This window comes from Ostrea edulis, chromosome 10 (assembly GCF_947568905.1).
Source record: "Ostrea edulis chromosome 10, xbOstEdul1.1, whole genome shotgun sequence".
NCBI lineage: Eukaryota > Metazoa > Mollusca > Bivalvia > Ostreida > Ostreidae > Ostrea > Ostrea edulis.
In genome coordinates this window covers 24821042-24842182 of record NC_079173.1, presented here as the reverse complement: position 1 = coordinate 24842182, position 21141 = coordinate 24821042, and the positions used below count along the sequence as shown (strand labels likewise).

The 21141-nt window shown below is 36.4% G+C and overlaps 1 protein-coding gene and 1 long non-coding RNA gene across 8 annotated transcripts in view; one reads left to right on the top strand and one right to left on the bottom strand.

The window, feature by feature from the left end:
• Window positions 1-1062: 1062 nt before the first annotated feature.
• LOC130051055 (uncharacterized) lies at window positions 1063-7329 on the bottom strand. Of its 2 annotated transcripts, none has more exons than XR_008799464.1 (3): window positions 6729-7329; window positions 1376-1542; window positions 1063-1266 (listed from the first exon to the last, which is right to left on the bottom strand). It is a non-coding gene; the product is annotated as an uncharacterized LOC130051055 (long non-coding RNA). The 2 variants fall into 2 exon arrangements; XR_008799463.1 differs by lacking the exon at window positions 6729-7329 and adding an exon at window positions 4152-5321.
• Window positions 7330-14367: 7038 nt separating this feature from the next.
• Window positions 14368-21141, top strand: part of LOC125665607 (integrin beta-1-B-like) — a 40715-nt gene continuing 33941 nt past the window's right edge. For 2 of the 6 annotated variants that reach the window (XM_056152335.1, XM_048898327.2), the window contains exons 1-4: window positions 14648-14782; window positions 14891-14988; window positions 19086-19195; window positions 21011-21130. In XM_056152335.1, coding sequence (XP_056008310.1) covers window positions 14904-14988; window positions 19086-19195; window positions 21011-21130 — 315 coding nt within the window. In that variant the 5' untranslated portion in view covers window positions 14648-14782; window positions 14891-14903. Of the gene's footprint in view, window positions 14498-14539; window positions 14628-14647; window positions 14783-14890; window positions 14989-19085; window positions 19196-21010; window positions 21131-21141 lie in introns of those variants that run through there. The other 4 variants (XM_056152333.1, XM_048898325.2, XM_048898328.2 and 1 more) reach the window with 4 other exon arrangements.

Here is a 21141-nt window from a genome sequence, read left to right as displayed (position 1 = left end):
ATGAGAAAGAAGTGTTTTTGTTTTACCATCCGTCTGGCGCAAGCAAGACAACAAGAGATGATATTGTAAAGCGCCTCGAAGAAGAAGGTGTAAAGTTTTATGAGGATGGACAGATCGGGCATAGGCTGTTTGATACCATGGAATGCGCCGTAGACCAGTGTTACTGGACGATTGCAATCATGACCAAAGAAGCCCTTTATGACAAAACATTTACTTTGCAACTTCTGAGCATTTTAGATGCGTTTTTAAGAGATAAGAAAATTAGATTGATTCCAGTGTTGGTAGATACAGATGTCGGCGATATCCCTGGTGCCATTCGATTTGTGACGTATGTCACTGTTGATGCAAAGAAAAGATATCTAGAACAACTCATCTGCACAATACGAGGTATGCAATATAGTTTATTCTGCAAAGAAAAAAATGCAGGTCATCACCCACTTAAGAAAGTAATTTTACTTAAAATAATGAGATTTTTTTTTCAAATTCAAATTTTACATTCATTTAAAGCGACTATATTTACAATATCAAAATTTATTAGTGTTATAAGCAAAATATTAGTTATAATTTGCTATGATGCTTTGAAATCTTTCTTAAAGCAACAATCACATACTAGCGAACTAGTGAACTAGAGTTTTCAAGCAGTCTAATTCCAATTTTCTCCATCATTTTTTCTTAAAACTAAAATACAGTTCTTTTTAAACTTATTTTTAATTATAACTTACTTTGATGTATTCTAATGAATAAAAAAAACCCACATTGTGTGGAAATTTAATCATTTTCATTTGAAATGGAAATGGAAATTTATTAGGATAATTTCATTTGGTACATTAAATGTATCAAAATTCAGAGAACAAATTCACCACCGTTCACATCAATACTGATGCAATTTGCACATGATTTTTGCAGTTACTTTCCAATTCTTGCAACTCTCTCTCTCTCTCTCTCTCTCTCTCTCTCTCTCTCTCATAAACAGAAAATGTTAAATTGGGTATAGTATACAATAAACATTCTGTATATTGTTGACATTCATACACTGCCATTGTAAATGCAGAGTTACTTTAGTTTAAAATTTTGAAACAAAATTAAGCAGAGCATCCATTCCTGCTGAAAGGCTTGACTTCTATATTTTTGTTAAACATATTTCCATTGACAATTTCGATTCCTGTGATTTCTGAGGCTTTTACTGTGATAGGTATTTTTGGAAAGGTATAGGTGGAACATTTTTCTTCACCACACACGACAGCTGTGTAATATGAGAATCTCTAGCTGGAAAATGAATTAACACCAAAATATAATACATGTATTCATTTAAGAACTTCTTTTCTCAACTGAACAATCAATTTAGATATTGGGCAGGTAGTAAAAAGTAACAAACTTAATCCTGTTGATTCCAAGTCAAAAAATACAAGAGGAAAATGTTGCTGGCTGGAGTGCTGTTTGACAGTTGGCTCTGGTACCATTGTCATATCAGTCTCATCAAATACAATCTCACACTTGAAATTTTCTCCTTCTCTCTTCTCGATCACAACTGTTGATTGCTTCCTAAAATTTTGATAGTCATCATTATCTAGATTTAATGAAATGTTGTGACGAGAAGTCTACATTTTTAATAAAGGAAATGTATCAAGTTTTTTTTTTTCATTTGGAAATTAACTCTTCTGCCAGTTTTCCACTGTGAATTTACCCTAGGGTTTTCATATATACCTTGTGAAAAATGCAGTTCAATAATTCAAACATGCATAGAATGTTTTTAATTTTTTTTCTCAATTTATAATCAAGCATTTTGGTTTAAAAAAAGGTCGTTTGTCGTGACATAGACAAAGGTCAAATAGTATTCGACTTAACCCGCTGCTTTCAATGTGAGGTCAAATAATTTCCTTGATATTTCAAACGCTTACTTCTCCTAGGCACCTGACCCCACCTCCGGTGTGTCCAGGGGTCCGTGTTTGCCCAACTCTCTATTTTGTATTGCTTGTAGGAGTTATGAGATTGATCACTGTTCGTTATCTTCACCTTTCATAGTGTTGTGCACTAAACAAGATTCGCAAAGGTATGTAAAGAAACTTCAAATAATTTCTAGTTCCAGCGAATGTAAGGAAATTACAAAGCATTGCTAGTTCCGTTTAATGTAAGGAATCTACAATTCATTTCGAGTTCCGGTTAATATAAGACAACTACAATTCATAACTAGTTCCGGTTAATGCAAGGAACAGTGATCAATCTCATAATCCCTATCTATTTAATGTAAAACTTATACGGTACCAATTTTGATGCACCAGATGCGCGTTTCCACTAACAAACTGAATCTGCACTAAGTCAGGAAGCTTTCATGTAAGATTGAACTTTTCTGACTATTGTCTTTGAGAAGAAATGTTTTAAAGATTTCCCTATATTAGATGTAAATGTACGTATTATATACAAATAGTAACCTTTGTGTTACAAAGTATATGATATATTATAGGATTTCTTTTACTTAGAGGGCCATATTTTCTGTGGATTGTTTTCTGTACAATTGTATGTTACTCATTTTACAGAAACAATACATTTTCCTTCGATCAATTATTCCTATATGGCTACATGTAATTTATTTTACAGCGACAATTATATATGTTGTTCTCTAAGTACTACTTCTAAATTATTCTAAGATTCGGTCTGGAACAAATCAGTGTTGCTTATTTTAGCCATGTGACCATCAACGATGTGTTGACACAAAGGAGAAACAACGCTTGATCTGAATTTTATTAAACTTTCCGGCTTTGCAAGGGAACTGAACTACTACTATTCTGATCTACAAGTATTTAACAAACGAGTTCTGCTTTTTCGTGATTTTTTTTTTTTTTTTTTTTTTTTTTTTTGGAATGCTGCAGGGTATTCTCCTCCTGTGTCAGTGTCGCCCAGTTTGTTGAATTGCGATTGCTGCTCGTCGAGTCTAACTACAAAATCACTCAGGTGTGACAATCACATTTGGGTAAATACGGGTAGAATAAAATAGGCTATCTGAACGAAAGATGGTGGGTAAGATGACAAATGTGTATATATTTCAGAATTCATGTCAGCTTTAAGGCATTCAAGACGGGAGATAATTGTTCCTTCATAAAGTAAAAGGTTATTCTGGTAAACTTTTAAGAACAAAACATCCGCATCCGGGAAGGCATTACCAGCCTTAGCCATACATAGGTCAGTAAGTGAGATGCTTCATACCAATACGCAAGTTCCGAGTTACCCAAAAGTTATTTCCCTTTGGCGAACTCTTTCGCATTTGATGACGTATGGTGGGTACACAATGTATACATTATATCGTAGACTGGCATTGTACATAACGATTACGTACGATTAATGTAATAAAAGCGTAACTTTTGTTTATATCAATCACTGGTATGCATATTCTGGCCATATCAAGCATAATTTGTTTGAATAAGATCATCAAATTGGCTATTAAATCATTATTCGTTTCCTCTTCTACATGAGTGACGCTTTTATCAAAGAAAGATGGCAATTAACAATATTTGTTTGAGCCATTTTGTTATCCAATACTCATAAACTCACTAAAGTTGCCTTTTCCCTGAGATAGGATGGTCTCAGAAACTCTGGATAACATCTTTTAAGAAATAATACAACGATAGTAATTAGCAAATGTACCCACTGTCATCATATTTTACGTCATAATTTACGGAAGAGTTCGACAAAGGGAAATAACTCTTGGGGAACTCGGAACTTCCGTATTAGTCCTTTGTCTAAAATTGCTATTTGGTTTTAAATACAAATTACTCTGTTTACCTGATCAAAATTACAGGGCCGAAGATGGGTGTAACGGGTCAACAGGGAATGCTTGCTCCTATTAGACACATGATACCACCTCTGGTATGTCCAAGGGGCCGTGTCTTTACGCCACTCTCTCATTCTGTTGACATGAACTAATAAATACGTATACCTTTCTCATCTTATCCGCCATATTTCTCTCAGGTAGCCTAATTTACTCTACCCGTGTATACCCCAAATGTGATTGTCACACCTGAGTGATTTTTCTAGGTGAACTCGACCAGTGCATATGCATAATATGTAATGCACATGGCATATTCGCCAAAAACAAAAAAAAACAAACGTGTCAAATACGGACGTCTACTCAGCAGGTATCGGAGATGTGCACTTACCGAAAATATAAGATTCTCTTTATTCTGATAAATCCACGAACCAAAATGATAAACTCCATTTGTATCTCGTTAGAACTTTACAACACGTTATCATTCCATTATACAGACTGTGACACACTTCAGGTGGAAGTATATAAACACTGCTCAGATTGTCATGCAAGTAAACGAATAATTCCTGGCTTTTAGGTTCTTTATATACTTCCACCACCACCACCACCACGCAATTACCGGTCGCATTGCTCAATGGTAGAGCGTTTGCTTCCTAACCGGAAGCTCATGAATTCGAATCCTCCTCATGCCATCGCCAACCTAAGACGTAAACATTGGTAGTGATTGGCCCTCCAAATGCACTGCATTTACGGGTCTTTCGGAAGGCCCTATGGCGGTAGGCGTTTGCACGCTAAAGAGCCCTCGCTACTAGGGGGTAATAACCATTAATCATAGTACTTCATCCACAAGTGGTGTATAATAAGGGTGAAAATTGTGAAATAACCAGCCAACTACTACCATTCATACTTTCGTTAACATCGCACACACTCTACCTACACGTTCGTTAACACCACATACCACAACCCTTATTTTCATTAACACCACATACCACCATTTATACACCACGTACCACCATTCACATTTCCATAAACACCATTTACACACAGCTAATGGCACATCGGATGCTAACACATGTGTTTTAACACCGGTTTTTTGTTTTTGTTTTTGTTTTTACACCAATCACACCACTACCTATACAGGTTAGAGAATTGATAGTTTTACATATCAATATCAACGAAAGAGGTAGATCTACCGTTATTAGTTTGCATGTACATTGTATCACCATCATACTACCACGCACATTTCCATTAATACCACCATACTACCACTCACATTTCCATTAACACCACTCATACACCACATACCACCACTTACCACCACTTGTACACCACTACTGACACATCAGATGTCATCACTTACATCTTCTTTAACATTACTCACATCACTACCTATACAGGTCTGAGAATTGATAGTTTTACATATCAATATCAACGAAAGAGATAGATATACCGTTGTTAGTTTGCATGTATTACCATCATACTACCACGTACATTTCCATTAACACCACCATACTACCACTCACATTTCCATTAACACCACATATCACCACCCATACACCACTCAAACACCACCTATACACCCCATACCACCACCTGTACACCACTACTGCCACACCAGATGCCATCACTTACATCTTCTTTAACATTACTCACAACACTATCTATATAGTTTTGCATTTCTTAGCATGACAGATTGATCTACCGTTTTTAGTTTGCATATATCACCACCATACTATCACTCACATTTCCATTAACACCACATACCACCACCTATACACCACATACCACCACCTATTCACCACTTACACACCACCTATACACCCCATACCACCAACTGTACACCACTACTGGCACACCAGATACCATCACTTACATCTTCTTTAACATAACTCACATCACTACCCATATAGGTCCAAAGTTATGCATTTCTTTGCATAACAATATTGATGAAAGAGATCGATCTACCGTTATTAGTTTGCGTGTGTCACCACCATACTAACACCCACATTTTATTAACACCACATACCACCACTTGTACACCACACACTACCACTTATACGGTAAATAACACCTACTCCCCACTATTGCCACACCAGTTCCCATGACTTAGGGTTTCTTTAACACTACTCACACTATCACCTATGTAGGTCCTTAATTTTGCATTTCTTTCCATAATATTAATTAGAGATTGATTTAGCGTTATTAGTTTGCATGTTTCACCACCATAACACCACTCAAATTTTCGTTAACATCATATACCACCAATTATGTACCACATACCACCCCTCACATTCTCATGAACACGACTACTGGCACCGCAGTTGCCACCACTCATATTTACTTTAACAAGGATCCGTGTTTACCCTACTCTCAATTGTGTAATCATTATAAGATTGTTCATTATCTTCACTTTTTCATGAACAATTATGAGACTTCCTATATTTAAAAAAAGAAGAAGATAATTGATATAGTAAAAACCCAGATCTATAGAGAGAGCAAGTGCTCCGATAAAAGGAAGTTTAAAATGCATCTAATGCAGGATACTCTTTTTCATTTTCAAGAGTATGTTAGACATAATCAGATGGGGAAAGGGGGGTTTCTTTAGGTGTCAGAAGTTTGGCCTAACCCTTCCTTTGGTAACAGGAATATAAATATATACACTTTATACACCACCATACACCGTATATCGTTACCCCTTTACACACTGCTCGCAATAATTATGTAAATTAGATTTCCTTACATAACGTAGTGATGATCGGGAGAAAATAGAGGGGCGATTTCAAGGTCACAATATGAATTATGACCTTCGCGCAAATATAAAAATGTTGAGCGATTTGATACGAAATTGAAATAATATATTATTTGACAAGAATTTTTTTTTTCACGTATACGGCTTATCACTTGATAACACCTGTCAATATAACGACAACATATAGACATGAATTGTAAGATGTACGTCGTGACGTACTTTTTCGTTGTAATCTCATAGGGTGCGAAGTGCACAGATAGTTGTTTTCATAACTATAAAACTGTTCTGCTATATCCATAATAGAGTTTAGGTCCAAAGTACTTCTAGAGTAAAAATGAATTATATTTAAATATTTAGCGTAAAACTATATGGGATCCGGGTTCGAATAAGTCCCCACTTCCCCTTGCTTGTCGTAAGAGGCGACTAAATGGGGCGGTCTTTCGGTTGAGATCGCAAAAACCGAGGTCCCGTGTCACAGCAGGTGTGGCACGATAGAGATCCCTCCCTGCTCAAAGGCCGTAAGCGCCGAGCATAGGCCTAAATTTTGAAGTCCTTCACGGGCAGTAATGACGTCTCCTTATGAGTGAAACATTCTCCAGTTCAACAATAAAAAATCAATCAATCACATAAGATTCAATACAAAATAAAGGCCTAATGCAGAAAGATCTGACTCAAACCACACAATTTAGTGAACATATGCATAAACTCTTTGCATGTTATATAGAACTACCGAATTGCTGAGCTCATTGTTTACAAAACAAAGTCAAAGCGATTTTCAGAAAATAACCGCGTTTCCGAGAAATGAAAACGAAAGTGCTGTGTTTCTAGGGACTTTATAAATTGTTGATTTGATAAATGTGTGTTCATTTAATAAATGTGTAAACTTTCAACCACTGTTCTTCTTTAGTGGGAGCCCATTTCTGCTATTCCGTAAGTCGTTAGGTATTCGCTCAGACATGGTGATGAAAGTGAAAACGCGAATTGTGTATTGCGTTTATATACTTATTGTGACGTCATAGAAAAGCAGGTTTTTCTACAACATCAATAACACTCTAAATTAATTAAATTGTTTATTTAATAAACATGTCAACTTAAAACCTTGTGTTATTCTTTAGATTTAATACACAGGAATACATAGAAATACACAGGAATACACAGGATTTCACAGGATTTTATACCGATTTTCAGAAAAATACCTCCAGGTTCCTTTTCCAGGAACTCAAAGCGAAAGTACCGCATGCTAAAATTAGACCAGCGGCCATAGGCCAGCCTATTCACCCGACACCCGGCCTACAACCCCTGCTGGGGTGCACCAGTTGACCCCGTCCTAGATATTGAACCACTCCGTTAACCCCGACACCGCTTGACCAATCAAAAGCCGCCCTTGCTTGACCTCATTTGCATAAAAAGTGCACTCAGTTGACCCACCTATCGGGAGGCGTTATACTACTTACATGGCATATTAATGAATATGTATACCATCTCTTGTTTGCTTGTAAAAATTACTCCAGGGCTAGAAATGATATTTTTAATCGCCTTTTCATGCTTGACTTGGTTAATATTGATACAAAATTGTTATTATGCGGTAATGTCAATTTACCTCTGCAAACTAATATAACTATTTTTTCAGTTGTTCATAAATTTATAGAAGAAACTTGTAGATTTGTTTAATCATTGTACTGTGATGATTAACGGTCGGGCTCGGGATGTATCTAGCTATTACGTAAACCGGGCTTTATTGCTGTGCATTACGAAAGCGTCCGAGGGTAGTTCGAGTGTACATCAGTATATAAAGCGGTGATGAGCGATTTTTCGCCAGTTCATTGTCGGAGCTCAAAGGAGTAAGATCGCAGCAGAAGTGGAAAGGCGAGAATAAATTCAACCCTGGTTATTTTTAGTATACGGTGGCTAGTATACTGGTTTTAGGGTGTTAATACAGTGAATTAAAACTGTTTGTTATATTTAGATATAATTGTAGTTAAGTTCTGTCTGGGTATAAGACAGATCTGGAGATACATCCGAGACCCGTACTTGTATAGGATACATACCTGCCCGGACACAGACCATATACTTAATTAGATTTGTTTGCTCTTATATTAGGGATAGATAATCCTAAGACTTATCTGTATATATTGACTCGTTCTTATTCACATCATTTTTCGTAATTATTGCTGATTGCCATTTTTCTATATATACAATCATTTATCTATCATTGTCTTGATCTATCCAAATTTACGGACCCAAACACGTTACATAAATTGGTGGCAGCTGCGGAATTTGGGTTAGGTCGTTTTGATAGGGTTATAATAAATTTGTTTCTATCACAATGTCTGGTCTACGGACTGACATATCATACATAGATCGAGAAATAGAAAATCTCAGTAGGGAGATAGATGAATCTTTGCGACTTTTAGGTATGCAGGAAAGTATCTCTGGCAGCTCAAGGCCAAGACAAATAACAAGGACGAGTACACCGTTTACAGGTAGATCGGATAGGGCTCTTGATAATGTTAGCCTGAGTCACGGGGATGTAAACGGAGGACAGAACCCTGCACACAGCACAAGGATAGATACAAACCAAAATCAGGCGAGATCAAAGCCAAGGAATTTTATTAAACCTGCTACTTATGACGGTTCAGGCATGTGGAACGACTATCTATCTCATTTTGAGTCTGTGTGTCTGCTAAACGAATGGACCGAGACAGAGAAGGGGTTATATTTAGCTTCATCTCTTAGAGGGCTAGCTAAAGGTGTGCTGGGTAATCAGCCTAGGGATGAGAGACAAAACTACGCAAAACTGGTCAAGGCTTTACAGGATAGGTTTGCTTCCTTAAACCAGACAGAGCTATATAGGACTCAGCTTAGAGAAAGGAGACAGAGACCTTCAGAGAGTTTACCGGAGATGGGCCAAGAGATAAGGAGGCTTGTGAATCTAGCCTATCCTACGGCTCCGGACGATGTTCGTGAGATCCTTGCCACAGAACAGTTTCTAGATGGACTGCATAACGCGGAGATGCGTCTGAAGGTAAAACAGGCCAGACCTAACAGTCTAAACGACGCTATACAGAGAGCCGTTGAACTTGAAGCATTTTACAGAGCCCAGAGCCGTCGCACTGAAAGTGTGAGAAGCGTGGATCAAGAGTCTGATCACGGTTCAAAGATTGATAAATTCATAGAGACGATGGAGAAAAATATGGGATATCTCCAAAGGGAAATGAAGGACATGAAACAATGGAAGTTTCAAATGCAAACAAAGGGACGCGATTCAAGGCAGGCCAAAGATGAAAGTAGGAATAATTATGCAAGCAGTGTACGAAAGTGTTACAGGTGCGGATCTGACAAACACTTAAAAAGAGATTGTCCCGAATTTAACCTGACCCATCAGTCAGGTTATAAACAGAAGAAAATGAATACAACTGGACATAAGCCAAGTGATCGGGCTCAAGGTAACGAACCCAAATCTGGAGAGGAACACTCAAGGACCATCCATTCTATCAAGGAGTCAGGAGTTTATGTGACTGCCAAAATAAATGAGATGGATGCGTACTTACTCATTGATACAGGTGCCACTGTTTCCTTGCTATCAAAGGTATGCTATGGGAACATACACGGGAAAGACATGTGCTCATTGAAAAAGGTTGACAGAAATGTACTGTCCGCCAATGGGTCCTCTGTAGGGATATATGGTAAAACATCGATCAGTCTTGTGCTGGATGGGAAAACTCTTCAACAAGAAATGATCGTGGCTGATATATCTGTGGACGGAATTCTTGGTTTAGATTTCCTCGTCAAGCATGAGGCCATTATAAACATGCGTACACACAAAGTTGCCATATCTGGGATAGAACATCCTATTCAGTTGGAAGGCACCGCACATGAGTACAAGATTGCACTAGTCAACAGGGTTGTCATACCCCCCAGGTCTGAAGTAATGGCTGAGGGCAAGATCTGTGTAGGACCGGATGGGGGATTCCCTGTGAAAATTGGACTGGTGGAGCCATCTGAAAAGTTCTTAAAATCAGATTCTGCTATGTTGGCTAGGTCTTTGATACGACGCCAAGAAAGAGTACCACTGCGCCTGATGAATCTGTCATCTTCTAACAAGACTTTTCAGCCAGGAGCTGTGGTTGGTAAGTTGTCCCCAATCAGTGAGATGGTAGCAGTGTCATGTACGAAGAAAGCTGCAAATAGTACGCAGGAAATGCCAAAGCATATACAGGAGCTGTTTGATAGTAGCACTAAGAATCTCGGATGTCACGAAAAAGACATGGCCAGAGATTTACTTATCAGGTATTCAGATCTGTTTTCTGTGACTGATGAGGATGTTGGTCGAACCTCAATAGTTCAACACAAGATCGATACCGGGACTCAACCAGCTATCAAACAGGTACCAAGGCGCCTTCCATTTCATATGCAAAAAGAGGTCGAAGAACATGTGTCTGACATGTTGAGAAGAGGTATTATTGTACCTTCTCAGAGTGCCTGGTCATCAGCAATCGTCTTGGTAAAAAAGAAGAACGGATCCAAAAGGTTCTGTGTAGACTATAGGCGGTTAAATAGTGTCACTACCAAAGACGCCTATCCCCTACCTCGTATCGATGAATCACTCAATCAGTTGAATGGTGCAAAGTGGTTCAGTACCCTCGACCTTAACGCTGGATACTGGCAGGTTGAGCTAGACCCAAAAGACAAGCCTAAGACAGCATTCGTGACCCGGCAAGGTTTGTATGAGTTCAATGTAATGCCATTCGGGCTCTGCAATGCCCCGGCAACATTCGAACGTCTTATGGAGACGGTGTTGTCAGGTTTACAGTGGCAAGTATGCCTCATCTATTTAGATGATGTTATTGTGTATGGGAAAACCTATGAAGAAATGTTACAAAGCCTAGAATTGGTCTTTGAAAAGTTAAGAGAAGCTGGTTTGAAGCTGAAGGCCAGTAAATGCACGCTGTTTGCAAAACACGTCAAATACCTGGGGCATGTTATATCTGAAAAGGGGGTCGAGACGGATGAGGAGAAGGTTGGAGCCGTTAAAAAGTGGCCAGAGCCAGTGAACAAGACGCAAGTAAGGTCGTTCATTGGCCTCTGCAGCTATTATAGGAAATTCATAGCAAACTTTGCCGATATAGCTCGTCCATTACATCGATTGACTGAAGCATCGGTTGTTTTCAAATGGACAAATGAATGCCAGATAGCTTTTGATGCGTTGAAAGCAAAACTAACATCAGCACCTATCCTCACGCATCCCGATTTCAGCAAACCATTTATCCTTGATACGGATGCGAGCCAAAATGCGATCGACGCAGCCCTGTCACAGGTTCAAAATGGACAGGAGAGGGTAGTAGCGTATGCCAGTAAGGTTCTCAGCAAGTCTGAGAGAAGATACTGCGTGACAAGGAAGGAACTCTTAGGAGTAGTTACATTTATAAAACATTTCAGGCATTTCTTGTACGGACGCCAGTTTCTTGTGAGGACGGATCACAGTTCCCTTCGGTGGTTGCTTAGATTTAAGGACACTGAAGGGCAGTTAGCTCGATGGCTTGAGGTGATTTCGGCATATGATATGGAAATCGAGCATCGAGCTGGGCGACTGCATGGAAATGCAGATGGGCTAAGTAGAATTCCCTGCACACAATGTGGATATTTTGACGACTGGGAGAAACCAGATGTGCATGAGGACTATACAAGAACATTGAACCAGGAGGCTAAAGACGTGGGTACTACTGAATCAAGCAGTCTAGTAGTTCATTGCGACAGGATGAAAGCCTGTAAGCCTCAAATTATCAGAGGCGAGGGTACCGAACAAGGGTTCAGTGACTCTCCAAATATTGATATAGATATCGAAGAACAGGATCATGACTTTAGATCATCCAACAAAAATGTTGAAGTAACAGACGAGTTGGTTGCTGAGAACCGACCAAAACGTGAAAGGCGTACTCCTACTTGGCTACATGATTATGTTCAGGACTAGAACCTGAATTTCAGTTGTATATATGTATAAATTTTATATCCCAGAGTATGTTTATCCTATGATAGGACCAGTAGTCCTGCTATTGTTTGTTTTTGTTCGTTTGTATCAAGAAGGCTGAAATCATATGTAGTAAGATTGACTTTTGGAAGCTTAATGCGGTAATGTTCAGACAGATAGTCTTTGATTATAATGTTGACCTTATCTTCTTTATCATTAAGATATGTATGTATATCAAAAGTTTTCATAACTTGAATTGACAATTTCATTTGTTAAAGATATGTTCATCATCTCTTCATTGTTTCCATATCTCATGATTTCTTCTCATTAAATCATTTATCATTAGCCCTTTATCGTTTTATCATGCGAGGACGCATGAGGAATAGAGGCGTGGGTAATGTGATGATTAACGGTCGGGCTCGGAAAAGTCGGGCTCGGGATGTATCTAGCTATTACGTAAACCGGGCTTTATTGCTGTGCATTACGAAAGCGTCCGAGGGTAGTTCGAGTGTACATCAGTATATAAGGCGGTGATGAGCGATATTTCGCCAGTTCATTGTCGGAGCTCAAAGGCGTAAGATCGCAGCAGAAGCGGAAAGGCGAGAATAAATTCAACCCTGGTTATTTTTAGTATACGGTGGCTAGTATACTGGTTTTAGGGTGTTAATACAGTGAATTAAAACTGTTTGTTATATTTAGATATAATTGTAGTTAAGTTCTGTCTGGGTATAAGACAGATCTGGAGATACATCCGAGACCCGTACTTGTATAGGATACATACCTGCCCGGACACAGACCATATACTTAATTAGATTTGTTTGCTCTTATATTATGGATAGATAATCCTAAGACTTATCTGTATATATTGACCCGTTCTTATTCACATCATTTTTCGTAATTATTGCTGATTGCCATTTTTCTATATATACAATCATTTATCTATCATTGTCTTGATCTATCCAAATTTACGGACCCAAACACGTTACAGTACATTTTACCTGTTAATTATTACCTTGCATGACATATTGTAATATTTTAGGAGAGGGACTTGTAAGTTGTCAGAACTTGTTCCCAATCCTTTTGATTTCATCAATAAAATATGTTCAAAACAAGCTAAGTTTCAAATAATATAATGTCAGGGGCGGATCCAGGAATTGCGGTTACGTGGGGCGCCACTTTATGGCGCAGGGGGTCTGGGGGCCGCCACGAGGCCCCAGTGGCTCCTGTATTTTACAGATTTTATAGGGCTCGAAATATGTCTCCTATTTAGTCATTTGTACTATTATTTTATCAATTTTATAATGTGAAATTAATAAAATGACACAAATTTTAAGGGTTTTTGAAAAAAAAAAAAAACCAAGTTCTCCCAATAAGGTAATTCAAGAAATCAACAGATTTTGTCATTTATTTCTCAGGGAGTGGAAGAAATCATTGCTTCTTTTATCGTTTAGTACATTTTTCTAATCAAGATACCACGATTTACCTTAAATTTGAAAATTTTAAGGGGGGGGGGGCTGTGCCCCCTTTAAATCCGCCACTGAATGTATATATATATATATATATATATATATATATATATATATATATATATATATATAATGTATGTGTATTAATGTGATGTACATTTTCATGTCATTTTGATGTATGGCTTTCTATTTGAATATAGCGATCGAGGCATAGATGGAGCATAAACACGAAATTTTAAAAGGATTAATACTGTTGTTGTATTTTTCATCAACGCATAGTGAGTTACATACCTATGTAGCAGTCAGACGAATCGATCCCCGCGATGGCCAGATAGCTCAACTGGTAGAGCAACTGGCTAGAGATCCGTAACATTTTCATACTATATGCTTCTTTATCCGAAATATTCAACGTATGATTTAACCTAAAAAACCGTGACGTCATATACCGGAAATGCCTTATTAGGCTGGGTTACATGATTAATATTTGCAAACTTCAAAGTGATTGCTTTTGTTAGTAAGTGTTAGTTATAAGCGTTAATTATTAGCTGATAAGGGTAAGTACTTAATACGATACTTTACTCGAATTTTTGCAGGTATAAGGCTTTTTGAAATTGGAAAAACGAAAGCTGTTTATGTTTTTATTTATTGGCACGGACGATCCCAGAGAACCGAAACAGAAAGAACGTATCTTGACTTTCCCTTCTTTCGTTTTTTTTCTATGAATCACTCTAACACATAATTAATTAGTAGCCATGTTCTTTGATTTAAAAGATATTTTGATGTTGTGAAAGTTCAATTGTGGGGCATATTTCTAATTTAGTACAGGATTTGTTACACATGTGACCATTTGCATGTACTCTATGTAGATCAAGCATTGCAAACAAGATATGTAAACTTTGACATATATACTTATGATGTTTAATCATATTTACTTTGTAAACTTTCAGATTCTGAAGGAAAATGTTGCCTTCCATTTCCACTACTTGTTTCTCGACATTTCTCTGTTTAATAATTGTGCTTGGGGAATTAGCAGCACAAGATCTTCGTAAGTAAACTATATAGGTAAACTTTTCTGTTTTAGGAACTCTGTTAGCACACATATAATTTCCATGAGGTTAACACTGACTTGTACCTGTTTAAAGAATTGTTTGACAGCAGTAAGAATTTTAAGTACTCTAGCCACAGATACTGTGCATCTTTCAGGGAAAGAAATGTGATTTTTATAACAAACTGCAGTCATTTTTCTGATCATTCCTGTCTATTCTGTAGACTACATCATACATGACTGATATTGAAGTGGAATTTTTATCCTTCACTGATTATCATTGCAGATTGATTTGTCAAGTTTTAATGAATTTGTAGATCTCACAGTGAGCTCTGTGCTGGCTTGTATTGCGAGCTCTGATAGCTAAAGCATGCAAAAAAAAGTCCAAGCTGAAGCTGCACATTTGTCTAGAAATTTGTTTTTGTCACAATCCCAAGAAGTTGCAGATGTATCGCAGTCACATCTCCTTGATCTCAGATTACAAACTTGTGTAAATTATCTGAATTTCATCTTAGTCTTGTGGTTCCATACACAATGCAGTGTGCTGCTGCGTTATGCCTAATTTGTACCATGACAAGATGATAGAAGGGTGTTGCAGTAGCAGATCTAAATGAGGAGTTGAAGGTTGAATTTATCATGCATGCACACGACGATGAAAATTAACCTTGCCACTTACACTATGACAGAGAAATTCATTGTTGTACATGTTTATACAACTTGATAATTCTTGACTTGTAAACAGGTGAATAGATTTAAAAAAAAAGTAGAATTATATATAAACTATTTTTAAAAAAATACATGAGGGAATGAACTGTGATGCTTCAAGCTGGCATAATATTCATGACTAACACACTTCAGAAAGTTTGCTGGTGCAGTTAATACTCTCATATATTTACAAAAATGAAATTTATTTCTAAAGTGGCTGTGTTTGATTTCACGGTAGTGCCGCAAACATATTATTCCAGTAATTGGGAAACAGTTATTTTTAGACTACTACTAGTGTAGTATTTGTGCTGTTTAGAAATGAAGAATTACCATAGCAAACTTCAGAGAGTTAATATTTATATAAGATGAACAAAACAAACAGGACACATGTGTTGATGAAATACCATTCATCAATGAGTGGGCAAAGGATATCAAAATTTCATAAGTAATAAACATGTTTGTGTAGAGCATGTGAAATATCTCAAGAATTTAGTTATTGTGCAAATATTTCAAGTACATGATGAACCAGGATATTTAAAGGAAGACAAGATCATATGCACTCAAGTTTGATTTTTATTTAGCAGATTTATCAGATATATCTTTTTTATCCAGCATTGGGAATTTTTTCACTCTTTACAAATCAACTGTAGATATGAGTATAATATGCTACTGTACACTTGCTAATTTCTTTTCTTCAAAACATGTAGCATGTGCACTTGGTTGTTATGTTAAAGGATTTTGTAGTGCAAGCAGAAATTTTTATGCCCGCATAATGGGATATTTAGGGGCATATGGTTTTATGGTTTGTCTCTCCGCAAAATTATTAACCTTGGCCACAACTTTTAAATGGATATTGATAGAGTTTTCATGTCACATGTGTATTCCTTGTGACAAAACCTTTTGTTAGGTAGCAAACTTTTTGTCTTGTACATCAACCTTGGAGTTTGACTTACTTTTGAAAAACTTTAACCTTATTCTTAACTTTTGAACGGTTGGTGATAGGCCTTTCACACTTATCATGCATGTTCCTTGTAATAAGACTTTTCAAATAGGGCTGAATCAATATATCGATTTGTATCGGTATACAACTGTCAAACAATACAGTGTTACGACGATATGAAGTCGGGTTAGAAACTGAGCTTTTTAATTAAAGGTTGGGATCAAAGTCCAATAAAAACATTATTAAAGATCTTGCTGGGATAGTTTGATAGAAAAGAAAATAAGACAGCATTGTGTAATCTTATGTTTGGAGACTGATAGCATGACTAATTTTATGGTGCATCTAAGCTGACATCACAACATAACTTTGAATGCTGGACACTTTCGAGCTTGGTGGATACGACTAGCAATGATGGCATCTCAGGCCATGAACTACCTTTGTTGATGGTGAGAAAAAGAGCCAAGCTGAACGTTCATAAAAGTTCATCTGAAAGTTCATAATAGATCATAATTATTTACTTTATTTTTAAATTAAAAAAAACAAAAATGCATGGTTTCATTTGTCTTGTTATTAATTGTCTTGTAATATGGGGCGTTAATGAATATTTGAAAATATGTTTGGACACAAGTATAGTAGGAAAATATATTATTTAGTAATTTTTTGACATTAAATTTATGAGAAGGCGATGCATGTATACAGCGATACAAGGTCTCAACCGTGTGCATTAATATAGTTTGTGCACCATAAATTGAAGGTTTTTATAAGGGGGGTGGATCTCCTGTTTTCTGATCCGTCTCCCGTCAATATTTTCTCAGAGAGCTACAGTTCTGCAGCTAGTCAAACGTTTTCCAGATGTTTTTCATAATGGATACAGGTATTGTCTTGAAATACAGTCACAACCTTCCGCTCAGAGAATTACAGATTCAGTTTGCATTTCAGCTTAAGGAGGTTGAGGATATCAAATTGAAAACTTTCAAATTTACTTCATTTAGTCAAAAAATGCAGTTTTAGTAGAAAGCAATCTGAAAAAAAATTTTAAAACCGCAGCTGAACTTGAACTAACGACCTACAGTTCAGCAGTGGATGTGCTAACTTACTGAGCTACTCAGCTAGGCGATGATTTTTGAAATGAATAAACCAATATTGCTGATATCTATATTTTCCTCCATGATTTAAAAGGAAGTCAGCCATTATGATGATGTAGAGTACCTCCTTAATTGGTGCACCATGACATAATTTAGAACTTAAAGCAGTTTAGGTAGATTCCTGGACTTTTTCTCATGGATACAGATATTGCATGAAATTTTGTCATCACTGTTGGAGTGTCCGTTTGCGATACTCTTGTTTCTATTTTAATGCTATTTCACTCCGTACAGGATTATAAAATGTTGTTTCATAATATGAATTTGATATGTGTTGTTAAAATCACAAATCAACACAGTGAATATATTATTTACACAATATTAAAATTAATAAACACAATAGTTTTCAAATTATCAATTACAGTGATCGAAATTGGTTTAAATCTTGGAATAGACCTTGTTGTATTGGCAAAGACCACAAGTCCACAACATTGAAAACAAAATAACACAGATTTAAAACATTGTTATTTACTTCTAATGTACATGTACTTCGAAAGCATATTTTCTTTCCATTTCAATAACAATATCCTCCTTTCCTCAAAGCGTTTATCAGACAATGACTGACCAGGGTCCTATAGGAGAACTCTATCGCTTTAAACCTAGAAAATCAGCATAGACAATTTGGTCTATCTCAATTACAAATGGCATAGACCGGTGTCATTTGACATAGACTCGGTCTATGGTCAATTTTGAACACTGCAATTATAGTTCTTTATTGAAACCTTGCTGAACAAGTAAGATTTATCAGGGCATAATATCCTTGCATGCATGTCCTGTAAAAGGACCCAGTCCCAAATGAAAATTTATCAAATTATCAGCTAACAAGCCCCCATTTTATGTACAGAATACTGTTAACTTTTATTTATATCCAACATAAAACTTGGAGCATGTGTACCTTTAATCACGATATATAAATGACTGCAGTTTGTTTTTCTATCTACAATGCATTTTTTTGTTGTTGATCTGAGTACTCTTCTTAAGATAGCACTTTTTCAATGTAAAATTCCCAAATAAAAAGGTACTGGACCCTGTACCAAAAAGGGTCAATTAAGCCCTGTTTATGTTTGGAATAATAATTTCGTGAATGAACAAGTAGGAAAAAAAGTAAAGGTAGGGTCCAGGGCTGTCCTTGGTCTGAAAAGTTGGGTAGGTTTTAATGTTTTGTTTTTACAGCATGTTGTTTAATTATATATGGTCTATTGTGTTTAAAATTACGTAATTAGCATTTGGTAGCAATATATCTCAACATAATCATGGTAAATTGGTAATGTACATGATTTATATTTGTGTGACATTATTTTTCTTCACAGGGACCGACAGTTTGACACCGACCCAGGAAAACCCATGTCTAAAGGAGAAGACCACCACGTGTGGAGAGTGTATCGCCATTTCCACACTGTGTGCTTTTTGTACAGACGCAGTAAGTTTTAGGTGTAGATATAAGTTTTAGAGATGTATGGAGGACAAGAAGTTTACTTACTTACTGCCCATTATGCCCGTTGACATGTAGGACAGGAGCAAAGGATTTCATGCACTGCTGTTTTCAGTCATCCTTGCCACCAATGTTGAAAGTCAGAAGGAGCCCAATTATACCTTAATGCACTCTGGATGGGTTTTCTCCCTACTTCTTTGTATGAAACATTTTTCCCAATTTCATGCAAATGTCGCTATTTTTCCCTATTGGAAAGGCCCAGGCCCTTGAAATCAAGACCTTAAAAAATCCCTGCCTTCAGTCTTTAACTTTACTGTAATTTTTTCATTGTGACACGAGAAATCAAAATGTTTTCAACATAGACTGTTTTGTGGTTTATATAAACTTAAGGTAGTTGAGCAACGATTTTAAGAAGGCACCAGGTCTTGGAGAAATTTTGGTCATGAGGTCAAAGATCAAGGTTACTGCAGACCTTCATATGCAGTGCTCCAAGTTGCGAGTAAAATGACCCAACGCAATACAACTTTTGCCAGAGTAAATACTTGACTTGTTAGCATCCAGCTTGTTTCACAGCACATTTCTATTCAGTTTAAAAATAAAACAAACAAAACGCATGCATGGGTGTTGATTTTTTTCTTACAAGTCTTATTTACAAAATCTTTTACCATGGCGAGTAGAAATTTTGAATATGGCGACTAGAAATTTGAAAATGGCGACCAGAAATATTTCTAGGTCGCCATTTTGCGACCTGATAGCAGATGCGACTTGGAGCACTGAATTATAATTTTCTTACTCAAATCCTTATTCTAAGATAATAATCTGTAAATTAAAAACAATTAATTCAAGGTTTAGTCCATAAAAATTAGGGAAAAGACCAATATTGACGTCAAATGGCATTTCTTAGAGTATTTCTTTTAACATGTTTAGGCTCTCAAAGTATACATCATGAAAATATTTATTTAAAAAACCAATGTATTAGAATAAATGATTACTTATTATTAAATAAAGGGTATATAGTCTATGTTGCTTATTACAGCCCATTTGTTTGGGAAAATAATAATTATTAAGAAAAATAAAGAAGGAGGAGTGCATTTTCCTTAATGTTGATGGGGTGCTTACTTTTGAAAAGCAATAACAATGAAAATAGCATGTCAAGATATATATTTTTCAATGTCTATCTATTACTGGAATATATATTTATCTTGTAAAGGCAATTTTTTCATGATTGAGTCCATTTAAGGTCGAGTATAGATTTACCTTAATTTTACATGAATTGTATAAATACAATGTATATCAATTATTGATGAATCATGTATTTCAAATCCAAAAGAGAAACATCAGTGATTTTTTAAGACCCATTTTAGGTCCGAATATCGACCCTTTCCCCTCCCAAAAATTTTCATTTTTTTCCCAATTTAACTTGCACTTTTCCCAATAATAAAAACTGGTAAAAAAACGTATTTCTTTAAAGATAAGTTCAATGTGTATAGTTTATGTACGACATGACAAAGACGCATCAATTTTAGATGATTTAGAAAGAATAGTCGAAAACTTAAGATCTTAAAAAAAAAAGGAAATTAAATATGTAAAATAAAAGAAGAATTACATCAATTTGTGTTCGATTTCTTGTTAGATATGATATATTTATTAACATGTTTACAATAATGTCTAGGTTTTCCCAATTTGATCAAAATGTTGACAATTTTTCCCAATTCGAAAGCCACAGGACCCTTTTGAAAAATCACTGCACATAAATGATATCTTAATGACACATTACTAATGAAAGATTGCTTTGTTGTTTAGGAATATGATACCAATAATTATCCCAGATGTGACCTGCTGACCACTCACCAGAAACTGATTAACGACAAACCAAGGTGTAAAGACATCGTGAATCCGTCGTCTGTGTTAACAAAGTCAGGGGTAAGTGTTGT